The following is a 12,747-nucleotide window of genomic DNA, read 5'->3' on the forward strand; positions in this document are numbered from 1 at the left end:
TAATTCTTTATTCTATGATCTGGTAATAATAATAAGCTGTACAGATTCACTACATTGCCTTCTTAAAGTTATTTTTAGCCTATATAATTTCCCCCTTCTCTTCCTTCCTCCTAATGCATGCATTCTTCTTTCCTTTTCCTGCCACCATAATTTTCAGGACCATACAGGCATAGAAAGCACATTTTATTTTATCTAAATTTTGAAGATGATTGTTTAATATTTATGATATTAAACAATGTATTTTTAGCTATGAAACAGATTTATGTGGGAATAAAAAAGCTGATTGCTTACCTTTGCAGTTCCTGGAACACTGAAATAGGCCATTTTGGAAACAGTATCCACTGTGAAACTTTTCATTGGTGTTCCATTGGGATCCAAGAGAGTAATAATGGGCTGCTGTCTTACCCACGTGATCAGAAAGAATGTATCCTTTCCCACAGTGCTATCAATTATTACAGTTCCATTCATCCAGGGATCATTCATGAGTGTGAGTCCCTTACTTTCAATCTGTATAAATATATATTTTAAAATTAGTGACTGGAGAAAAGAGAAATTTTATTCTTTTTTCTTAAAAAAACCCCAAAACACCATAGTTCTTAATTTCTGGCCTGAGAACAAGTTTATATAAGGCATACCTCCATAGCCTTGTGATCTCTCTGAAAGCTGATTGGGATGTGACAGTTGTTAGTCAGAAAGTATGGACATATAAGGTCTGAGTTAAGACAGTTAGAGCAGGAGAATGGGTTTTACAGTTGAGAAGTGGCTGTATTATTTTTTTCCTAGTCATTTTTATATGCATCTACCTGAGATTTTAGCATTAAAGGATGCTACAATATCAAAGAAGAATAAGCTATAGTGTGTATTTGTGTGTGTGTGTGTGTGTGTGTGTGTGTGTGTGAGAGAGAGAGAGAGAGAAAGAGAGAGAGAGAGAGAGAGAGAGAGAAAGAGAGAGAGAGAGAGAGAGGGAGAGAGAGAGCGAGAGAGAGAGAGATATCCTCAGTTTATCCATCTTCATGATGGTGGCTACAGTACTAGTATTTGAGTAGAGACATAGTTAGGTAAGGACCAGCAAGTAATGAGACAAACACTCATGAATATTTTCCTGATGTGAAAACTTCACATACTTTTTCACACTCTTTTACACCTAGAGTTAGTGGTGCCGAACAATAAACATGTTCAGCAAGAGAGTAAATAGGGCAAAAGGATATTTATGAAGGTTGGAATATTGAGAAGTGCATGTTAGGATCTTTCTTTGAGAGGAGCCTCAAAGGAAATTATTCAAGTTTTTGAGGATGGCTCATAGTAAAGTACAGCAAATTTTATCTACTGACCAAGAAAGTGCTTCCTACAGATGTGTCATTCCAGGAATTAGTTTTAGTCTACTTCAGTTTGTTCTCCATACATTACCAAGCTAGATCCAAGATGAATTTTTAATCTGTTTGCAAGGTGAAGCTACAAACCAGATCTTGACATCAATCTGCACATGCAATCCCAATCCTGCATCCTATAATTTATGTGCTCTTCACTATTGGAGACCAGAGGAAAATAAGTTTGTTTAGTTGATCATGTCAAGTTTTAATATAGGCATAGACCTAATGAACTGGGAGATGGAAGACAAGTTTTCACATAAGGTGACATGATGTAGATTTGGTGGAAAAGGATAGGGATAAAAACAGAATTTTATAAAAAAATACTTTCAAGGAAATAATTTGCATTGACATTTTACATTGGACATGAATGAAGAATCAAAATTTAGTCAAAGTTTTTGAATCTAATTAACAGAAAATGAGGGTGTTATTTAAACACAGGTGAAAAAAGGAGTTGAGTTCAGAAGAGAGGTGAATAAAATGGAAAGCCAGTGAAAAAAGTGGTTGAACACATAAAGGATACCCTAATTTTTGGATCAGTAATGATTATTCATTCTCTTACTTCAGATAAAATTCTTTCCAAGATACTTTCCTTCCATTTCTAATCCAGGTTCTTGAGTTCATTCACCTAACCTAAATTTATTTTACAGCAGTGAAGGGTGAGAGAAATCTTGAAAGTATGGTATATTTTTATGTATTTGTAGAAAAATGGATGCTGTATTATTGGGCAAAATCTATATTTTATGAAAAATTTAACATTTAAAAATATACTTATTTCATAGAGGAGGGGAGAGGGAGAAAGAGATAGAAACATAAATGATGAGAGGATCATTGATCAGCTGTATGTGCCCTTGACCAGAATCGAAGCTGGGACCCTTCAGTTTGCAGGCTGACACTCTGTTCACTGAGCCAAACCGACTAGGGCAAAATTTAACATTTTGATGTTATTCTTTAGCCAAATTCTATTTAAGAAGAAAAAGAAAAAAATCTTCTATTTCATTACCATTTTACTACTTAATTTGGCCATATCTGAAGAATGGCCATGAATTTCTATTACATACTGTTTTGATTTTAATTAATAACTTAGAGAAAATATAGAACTCAAAACTTATAATAACCAAAGTATTTTTCTTGGTATGGCTAAATACAAACACAAAAACATGAGGAATTAGAACTCAGACCTGAATAGACTTCTGGGAAATATCAGCGTTTCCTGATGTAAGGGCTCCGAAAGCATCAATGAGGCCATTGTTCTGGGCTATATCTGAGGCAAACAAATGCATTCCTCCTAAAATGTAAATATATTTATTAGGTTGCTTTATAGGAAATAAGTACTTATCACAATTTAGTGATTTTTAAGGTAACAGTACACAAAATAATAGTTTCAGTGTATATTACTAAAATAGACCCCAACCAGATAAGTGTAAAGATTAACTCTGAAACGTTAACTTAAAAATGTCAAAACCAGAAAGTGTAAGCTAACTTTATACCTTGCTTATAGAAATTTCAGCTGGTTGAAATACATCAAATAATCATAGAATAATAATAATAATAATAATAATAATAATAATAAAGATGTTACAACTGCATACATTAAAGCTCACAGACTTCACAAAGCCCTTTAAGGGAATTACTCATTTTAATTTTTGATATGGTTCTTAACAATGTTGACTTTCAGGTATTCCAGTCACAGTGGACCAGAATCAGAAAACGAGGGTGGTTCAAGAGATGCCATATTGAAGTATCCTGACAATAGCTGGCAATGAGGAGACAGAAAAACAGTAAGCAATGGAGACAAGTCTAAAAGATTTACTACTTTTGGGGACTTGAGGCAGAAATAAATTTTACAGTAGCCATGAAAGCACTTTGAAACTACGTAAGTTTGTACAACTAAACATTTAAAAAGCAAGTGTATAAGATGCTTGAGTGATTAAGACTGACATTAGGCAGACAGGCAAAATGGGCATATTGGTCCTGCCTGCTTGCAACCAAGGCTGTGGAGACAGATACAGAGGAGCGGTGGATCTCTTGAAAATTCAACACGGTGCTGACTACCCAACAAGAAACTGAGAAGTGGCAGACGGAATAGAAGAGTGGGGTCTTAAACCAACCCCCATAGGACAATAAAGCTTAGCAAAGAGAACAACACTTCAATTTTTTATCCTTTATTAATTTTCTTTAGTTTTGTTATATTTTTGTATTACTTTTTATTAATTCTATTTTAATTTTTATCATTTTATTTTTTTTGCCCACCCTTTTCTTCCTCACGTCTCCCTTTTTCATCCTGTTTTCTCTGTTCCTGTCCCCACTTTAGTTTTTCCTCTCTCCTTTCTTTTAACCCCTTGTTAAAAATTGATCTTCTTTATCTGCTTTATTGACGTGTTATTATTATTGTGGTCTTTGTTAGATTACTCATATATCTAATTTCCCCTTCCCTGCTCCAAGTCCATGCACCCTTCTCTTTTCTCTTTCTTTGCTAATCAATTTTTTAATGCTTTTGTTTTTCCTCTCCTCTCTTATCTCTTCTCCTAATTGTTTAATTAGTTTAGCTCTACATTATGTTTGATGGTCTGATCAATGCTTCTCTGTCTCTGGATCTGTTTTTGTTTATCAGTTTATGTTGCTCATTATATTCCACAAATGAGTGAGATTGTGTGATATTTATCTTTCTCTGACTGGCTTATTTCGCTTAGTATAATGCTCTCCAGTTCCATCCATGCTGTTGCAAATGGTAAGAATTCCTTCTTTTTTTATTTTTTTATTTTATTTTTTTATTTTTACCACAGCATAGAGTTCTGTTGTGTAGATGGGATTGCTTTTTTAGTTTCTCTTCCTGTAAGTTCACTATTGGTGTATAGAAATGCCATAGATTTCTTGGTGTTAATTTTGTATCCTGCTACATTGTCAAACTCATTTATTAAATATATTTTTTTGATGGAGTCTTTAGGGTTTTACTTTTTCTTTTCTAATTTGTATGCCTTTTATTTTTTCTTCTTGTCTGATCGCAATGGCTGTATTTTCAGTATTATGGGATGCCCATTTTCAAAACTCCTGTTAGACACAGTACTGGAAGTGCTAGCTATAGCAATCAGACAAAAAGAAGAAATAAAAGGCATCCAAACTGGAAAGGAAGAAATAAAATTGTCATTATTCACAGATGACATGATATTATACATAGAAAAGCCTAAAGACACCATTAAAAAACTATTAGAATTTATAAATGAATTTGGCAATGTAGCAGGATACAAAATTAACACCCCCAAATTAATGGCTGTTTTATACACCAATAATGAACTCACAGAAAGAGAAACTGAAAAACAAAACAAAAAACAAACCCCACCTCATTTACCATTGCAACAAAAAAATTAAGATACCAGAAGTAAACTTAACTAAGGAGGTAAAAGACCTGTACTTGGAAAACTATAGAATGTTGAAAAAAGAGATAGATGAAGATATAAACAAATGGAAGGATATACTGTGTTCATGGATTGGTAGAATCAACAACATTAAAATGTCTACACTACCCAAAGCCATCTATAGATTCAATGCAATCCCTATGAAAATACCAATGGAGTATTTCACAGACCTAGAACAAGCTTTCCAAAAATTTATCTTAATATATAAAGGGGTAACATGTAAATAAGGCCAAGACACCATAACACGAACTACCGAACAGGAGGAGGTTGTGTGCACAGGTGAGGACTGGAGCGGAGACAGAGATGGGGGCCTGCCTGACCCAGTTTGGCAGCTCTGGCAGCCCAGAGCAGACACAGTTAGAGGGGTCTGGGCGGGGTTCTGGGGCTGGCCAAACTATCTCGGGCAGCCCTGGAGCAGACATAGGTCGGGGGGGTAGGGGGGGGCGGACAGGGAGGCCTGGGGTGGAAGTCAGATGTGGGTCCAGGCTGCCTGTGGTGCCTGTCCTGCCTGACTCCCGCATCGGTGGCCTGAGGATTGCCTCCTCACATGGCTGGAGGCGGGGCGCCTCCTCACACGCAATTTCAGTGGTAAGCTCGGCCTCTAGTATGGGATGAAAAAAGACCCCAATAACTGCATTAATCTTGAGAAAGAACAAAGTTGGAGGGATCAGATATAAAGCTATTTTACAAAGCCACAGTGGTATCAGCACAAGAACAGACATAAAGACCAATGGAACAGAATAGAGAACCCAGAGTTCAACCCAAGACATTATGCTGAATTAATATTTGGCAAAGGAGGCAAGAGCACACAATGGAGTGAAGACAGTCTCTTCAATAAATGGTGTTGAGAAAATTGGACAGACACATGCAAAAAAAAAAAAAAAATGAAACTAGACCACCAACTTACACCATAATAGATAAAGGACTTAAACTAAGACAGGGAATCATAAAAATCTTAGAAGAATTCATAGGCAGCAAAATAGCAGACATATGTCATAGCAATATCTTTACAGATACAGCTCCTAGGACAATGGAAACTAAGGAGAAAATAAACAAATGGGACTACATCAAAATAAAAAGCCTCTGCACAGCACAAGAAACCATCAACAAAACAATAAGACAGCCCACTGCATGGGAGACCATGTTGCCAATGTTATCTCCAATAAGGGTTTAATCTCTAAAATTTACAGGGAACTCATACAACTTAACAAATGGAAGATAAACAATCCAATAAAAAATGGGCAAAGAACTTAAATAGACACTTTTAGGAAGAGGACATACAGAAGGCCTAGAGACATATGAAAACAAGCTCAAAATCACTAATCATCTGAGAGATGATTAAAATAAAAACGGCAAATGAGGTACCATCTCACACCTGTCAGAATGGCTATTCTCAACAAATCAACAAACAACAGGTGCTGGCGAGGATGTGGAGAAAAAGGAACCCTCGTGCACTGCTGGTGGGAATGCAGACTGGTGCAACCACTGTGGAGAACAGTGTGGAGTTTCCTCAAAAAACTAAAAATGGAACTCCCACTTGACCAAGTAATTTTACTTCCAGGAATATATCCCAAGAAATCAGAAACACTAGTCAGAAAGGATATATGCACCCCTATGTTCATAGCAGCACAATTTACTGGTAAGTGCCCATCAGCAGATGAATGGATTAAAAACCTGTGCTACATCTATACAATGAATTACTACACTGCAGTAAAAAAAAAAAAAGGAACTTTTACCATTTGCAGCAGTATAGATGGATCTGGAAAGCATTATGCTAAGCAAAATAAAGCAGTCAGAGAAAGATAAGTATCACATGATCTCACTCACTTGTGGAATATAATGAACCAACATAAACTGATGAACACAAATTGACCTAGAGTCAAAGAAACCTCAGAGGGAAGTCAAAGAAACCTCAGAGGAAAAGAGCAACCAAAGGACTTGTATGCATGCATATAAGCCTAACAAATGGACACAGACAGTAGAGGGGCGAGGATATGTGCTGGTGTGTGGGAATGGCCGGGGTGAGGTTAATGGGGGGAAGGAAACATGAAATACTTTAAACAATAAATAATTTTTATAAAAGCATGTGTGTACTTGGTAACAATAGAAGCCAACTCAATATTGATATTCATAAAGTTGTAAATTATGTGTTCTCTACTAAATTTAAGAAGGCACATGTAGTCCATTTTCATCAGCTATCTCTGTATCTAAGATGACAGCTACCAGTGTAAATGTTTATCTAAAAACTTATTTGTTAACATCTATCCATTCTGAGCCTCTGTGAATCCCATTCCATTGCTACACTTGCAGCCAAAGTAATCTCTCTTCTCATGGATTTCTTACTATCCCTCCATGTGCCTTGCATTGTCATCCCAACATGATTTCTTGACTCATGACCTGATCATCTTTTCTAACTCCCTTTTTCTCCAGAGAAATTCAACAACTTGTTCAAGGCCCAGCTCAGAAGTCACTTTGTCTCTCATGCCTTCTTTCTCAGATTTTATACAATCCTGGGAGAATTAATGGCTTCAACTCACACAGTGCTTGAGTTCTATAGATTCCCCCTGTTATGGAGGAATGTTATCTGAATATGTACCTGATTAGTAGTTTTATTTGTCTCTCTAGTCAGCAGGAATCTGAGCATCTTGAACACAGAGATCAGGTCTGGTTTAATTCTGCTCCCTAGTTTCTGGCACAGTGCCTTCAGAACTCATGAAAGGTTGAGTTGTCAGTCTCTGCACTTACACATTGCTATTAAAGAACTACAATATATAGGTCATATTTTACCTGTTACATTGCTCATCTCTATGACTGCTTTATCAGCAGATGGTCCCAAAGCAATGAAGTGAATAATGGCCCCGCTTCCTTTTACTTTATCAAGACAATTTCTTGCAGAGCCATCCTCCCCATCAGTCAGCAGCACTATTTCAGATCCATCTATTTGGGAGTATGTTTTTCTTATTACCTGTAAGCATAATCAGAGCATAATTACCACAGGTTCCTAAATCAAGTAGACTTATGGGAGATGAGGAAAAGTTGTACAGAGAAAATAAAAAAAAGTATCCAGAAAAGAATAGAAAGCTTCCTTTTTAAAATTGTAGGATCTGCAGGCAGCAACCCCCAAGGCAACTTCAACATTACTCTATTTTCTGTCTCTCTGCTTTAGGGAGTGTTTGCTCAAATGAAGCTATGAGGGAGCAGGGCTTTGGAACATCGTACTTGGGTTAAGTATCAATGATATCTCAGTCTGGGAAGTCAGGTCAACCAGATACCAAAAGTATAATTGCAGAGTGTGGCATTAAATATTTCTCTTCTTTGACTAAACTTCCCTATCACAAGGCTTCAGTGTATAAAATCTGTTGCATAGACAGCTAAATGCATTAAAAAACCACTTCAATATTTTAAAAAAACACATTATGATTTCAAATTAGGAAACCCTTAATGTACTTTTAGAAAAAGAGTATAGGAAGTCCTAAACAGGTCAAGATTAGGGATCTTGTTATATAATTTTTATTTTACTTCTTAATCTAACAAGCACAAAACTAAGTATATCGATGTTGTTCTGAGAATACATGAATTATGTTTATTGAGATGGAATTCTATTTGGTAGCTTGATCCCTTTTCCTACAGTGCCAATCAATTTACACTCAGATTTCTGAATCTAGTCTCTTGTAGAAAAGGAGAAAGAGAATTTGTCACAGGATAGCAACTACATTTCATCTTCTCTGACACATTTAATTGGCAATGGCTTTTTGGTGTACTGTTTTGAGAAACTGAGGGCAGGCCAAGAGAAATATGACTGATTTATCAGTGGCTTTTATGGATTTGGAATGGAGATGTGAGTAGATTGGCAGAAAAGGTTTGGAATATAGAAATCCCTATAAAACTTGGGGTCAGGGAATAATATGAACATCCTCATTTAAATTTTTGCATGTTTTAAGACAAATAATCACACACACACACACACACACACTCATACACACACACTCATACACACACACGGCATTTTTTGGGAAATATGCTTTGACATGCACTAAAACAAAACTGAGAAATAGGGAATTTTCTTTGAACATTTACAATATTTATATAGCATCTCCATCACTTTACCCCTACACATTTCATTGAAAAATGAATATCCAAAGATGAAACAGATTTCTCTTGTTCACTCTCCCTTTCTTATATTAGTTATTCACTGAGCATTTAATGTATGTTAGTCACTGTCCTGGCTGCTGGAGATTCAGCAGGAACTACATGATTCTTACATTTCTGGAAAGAATAAAATTAAATTAAAAAAATATGTATTGAGGTATAGATGTGCAACTAAGGAGATATAGAGATAATTGATAAAGACTCAATATATCCCATAGTTAATAGAAAAAACAATATTATAGTACTACATTTTTTGGAACATTTGCTAAGTGTTAAGTGTATTTTATATAATGTGTAATTTAATCCAAGTTGAAGCTTCTAATCTGTCATTAGACCTACCCTACTATTGCTCTTACTCCCTACAGTTCATTTTATACAGAGCAATCAGAATAATTTTCCTAAATCATTATTGATGACCAATTTAAAATTTTATTGATTTCAGAGAGGGAGGCAGAGGGATAGAGAAATAGAAACATCAATGATGAGAGAGAATCATTGATCAGCCACCTCCTGCAGGCCCCTTACTGGGCCAGACTATATCCCAGGCATGTGCCTTTGACCATAATCAAATCTGGGATTCTTCAGTCTGCAGGCGGACACTCTTTCCATTGAGTGAAACCAGCTAGGGCGATGATCAATTTCTGATACTTAAAACTGTTTTGTGGTGCTTAAAATAAAATAAAACGCCTTACTTTTTAAAGCTTTGAAAGATCTAGCCATTATCTATCTGCCAACTACATTTCATATGCCCTCATTTGTCAAACATCAGTGCCGCTATCTCTAACAATTTTTAGAATAATCCAGTTTTTTCCACCTCTTTCTTAAGGGACTTTGCACTTTTCTTTCTGCCTGAACCAATGGCATGTAAATATATATTTTGATAGATTTATGCATTTCAGTTCTCTATTATATGCTATTTTTTCATATCACTTCATATTATTATTTTTAAAACAATTTCTTAGTGATTTCTTCCACAGTACTTCAACTGTCCTTTTGTTCTTTTATTTTTCTCTTTCATGAATGCCATATTCTTTGGAAGCTTGTTTAGACCAAGTTAATGGCCATTTAAGCTTTCTCCACATGAATATGAGTTCACTTTTTGAAGAACAAGAATTATATGTCACAGGGTGGGCATCAGTATTTTTAGAGATGCTTAGGTGGCGCATGGGCAAAAACGGGTTGGTAACCACTGGGTCAAAGCATAGAAAAGAGAATTGAGAAATATAGGCTGGAGAAAGAAATGAGAGCAGTTTTACTGAGGGAGTGATAGACATTTTGAATAGCATCAGACTGAGGAATTCAGATATAATTTTATAGACTGTGAGGGAAGCATATAGATTTTTAAGCAGGAAAGTGACACATTTGATATTAATTATAAGCTAAAGATATAATTTGGAAGAAAATAAGGTTCACAATAATAGTAGTAAATTATATATTTACTATGTAATATTTTGAACATTGTCCTATGAACACATATATATATATATTATTTCATTTCATTCTCATGATAATTATATGAAGTAGACATTCTTATTTGCCTATATTTTATAGATAAGGCATTGAGAGTCCAAAGATACTGAAAATGTTGCCTAAGACTAAAACTGGTAAATAGCAGTAAGTACTTTGATGTCAAAACTCATGTTCTTACCAGTATTCCTTATCCTATTACTAACAGTCTTTGCTACATCTACTTAATAAGTAAACATCAGTTTACCTGAATGTTACAGAGACTGAAACAAGGATTGGCCAAAGTGGAATCACACCATTTAACTTGTTTAATTGCCTTAAAGTTGATGACTTTTGATGCTCAATCACTCATTTATTTAACTAACATTTATTGAGCACTGACTATTGCAAGATAAAAGAATGTGTAAACAAACCATCAAGTTCCTGATTTTATGGGACTTATATTCTACTGGCATTTTTATATCAATATACTAGAATCCCAGTGCACAAAATTCATACATGGCGGGGATGGGGGGGAGAATCCTTCAGCTCAGCATGCACCCTCTCCAATCTGGGACCCCTCAAGGGATGTCTGACTGCCCGTTTAGGCCCAATCCCACTGGTCATCCCTCTCACAATCCAAGACTGCTGGCTCCCAACTGCTCACCTGCCTGTCTGCCTGATTGTCCCTAACCACTTCTGCCTGCCAGCCTGATCACCCACTAACCACTCCCCTGCCAGCCTGATTGACGTGTAACTGCTCCCCTGCTGGCCCGATTGCCCCTAACTTCCCTTTCCTGCAGGCCTGGTGCCCCCAACTGCCCTCCCCTGTAGGCCTGGTCGTCCCACCTGTCTTCCTCTGCAGGCCTGGTCCCCCCCAACTGCCCTCCCCTGCAAGGCTGATTGCCCCCAACTGTCCTCACCTGCAGGGCTGATTGTCCTCAACTGCCCTCCCTTGTAGGCCTGATCTTTCCCAACTGTCCCCTCCTGCTGGCTTGATTGCTCACAACTGTCCTCCTCTGCTGGCCATCTTGTGGTGACCATCTTGTGTCCACATTGGGGTGGCAATCTTTGGAGTGATGGTCAATTTGCATATTGCTCTTTTATTAGATAGAATATCAGTTTATTCATTGATTCACTGACCCATTTAAAAAAAATCAAGTGAATTTTTAAAGTTCTTAGTTCTGTATTTCTTAGAATTAGTTATGTTAAAATTAGTAACTATGTGCAGCAGCACTAATAGAAAAATGTTCTAATGATAAAAAACAAACTATAAATGCAGTATGAGGTTCACCTGAAATGCTACATCAATTCCAGCACAGATGGAAGTTCCCCCACCAGCTGCTGTAGGCAAGCTGTTCAAGAGCTGATTTCTTTCATTGGTGCTTATTATTTGGATTAGCTCACTTTTAATGGAGGCAGAACTATCAAAATGCACCATCCCCACCCAGGTTCCATTTTCAATAGCTTGCAGCAGGAAATATTTTGCTGCTTGATTCATTCGATTTAGGCGTTCACCCTGAATGAAAAAGGACAAGAAAAACAACCAATTAGTTTTGACTGGAAAATAATAGTAGATTACATAAAATGGGTAAGCAGAATTTATTAAGAATTTTCTATTAGTAATTGGTGTCATTAAAGAAAGCAATTTTTTAATTGATAAAATTTAAAAACATAGTTAGATTTATTATGGAACATATGGTAAGGAACACAGGCTTTTAACTAGAAGTGATTCTTGGCTGCTTGGCCCTTAAATTATAGGGGCAGATTCAGGGGTTTGGGTTGGAATTGAGGGGTGATGACTCCCATCTTAGAGACTTTCTAATTACTCCTGGGGTGTTATCAACGTGAAACCACTCCCTATGTCCCACAATATCAAACCAGCCTGTCATGGACTCCAACTAGAGACTGAAATCTCCCTACCCACTGGAGACTAGACAACTCAAAAGTTTCTTGAGTTAAAGCAAATTTCTGAGAGGCTCTGTTCTTTCTTCTGCTCCTAACCTCTCCCCAACATTTATCCACCAATAGATTAATTGGCATTGGTTCTGTGGTAACCCATTAAGACTCACATCCCTTTTACCTAGGTGAATGCCCAGGAGGTAAATCTCTTCATACATTTGCCTTTTCCAATCCCTTAACACCAATTTATCTGTAGTACCGTCACCCCTCCCCCTTAACCCATGCCCAAATTTCCTTCTAAACTCCCTAGATCCAAGTCACAGTGAGAAACTTCTTCAGCCCCATCGTTAAGGGCTCTCTTTGCTACTTTGCTTTATCTTTAAGCCAGGCTCTGTCATCTCTTCCCAGTGACACCTCCTAGAACACTCCTATGTGCTGGTGTCTAGCACTGATGCTCTTTCTGAAAC

The 12,747-nt window shown here is 36.7% G+C and overlaps 1 protein-coding gene across 3 annotated transcripts in view; it reads right to left on the reverse strand.

Moving 5' to 3' along the window:
* Positions 1-12,747, reverse strand: part of CLCA1 (chloride channel accessory 1) — a gene marked incomplete at its 5' end in the record, with an annotated part of 91,253 nt that overhangs the window by 6,095 nt on the left and 72,411 nt on the right. For all 3 annotated transcript variants that reach the window (XM_084874416.1, XM_084874415.1, XM_084874418.1), the window contains 4 exons: positions 292-507; positions 2,549-2,655; positions 7,571-7,748; positions 11,673-11,897. In XM_084874416.1, the coding sequence (XP_084730542.1) occupies positions 292-507; positions 2,549-2,655; positions 7,571-7,748; positions 11,673-11,897 (726 nt within the window). The remainder of the gene's footprint in view (positions 1-291; positions 508-2,548; positions 2,656-7,570; positions 7,749-11,672; positions 11,898-12,747) is intronic.

The sequence above is a fragment of the Pipistrellus hanaki genome (genome assembly GCF_964339955.1).
Source record: "Pipistrellus hanaki genome assembly, chromosome: 2".
Lineage (NCBI taxonomy): Eukaryota > Metazoa > Chordata > Mammalia > Chiroptera > Vespertilionidae > Pipistrellus > Pipistrellus hanaki.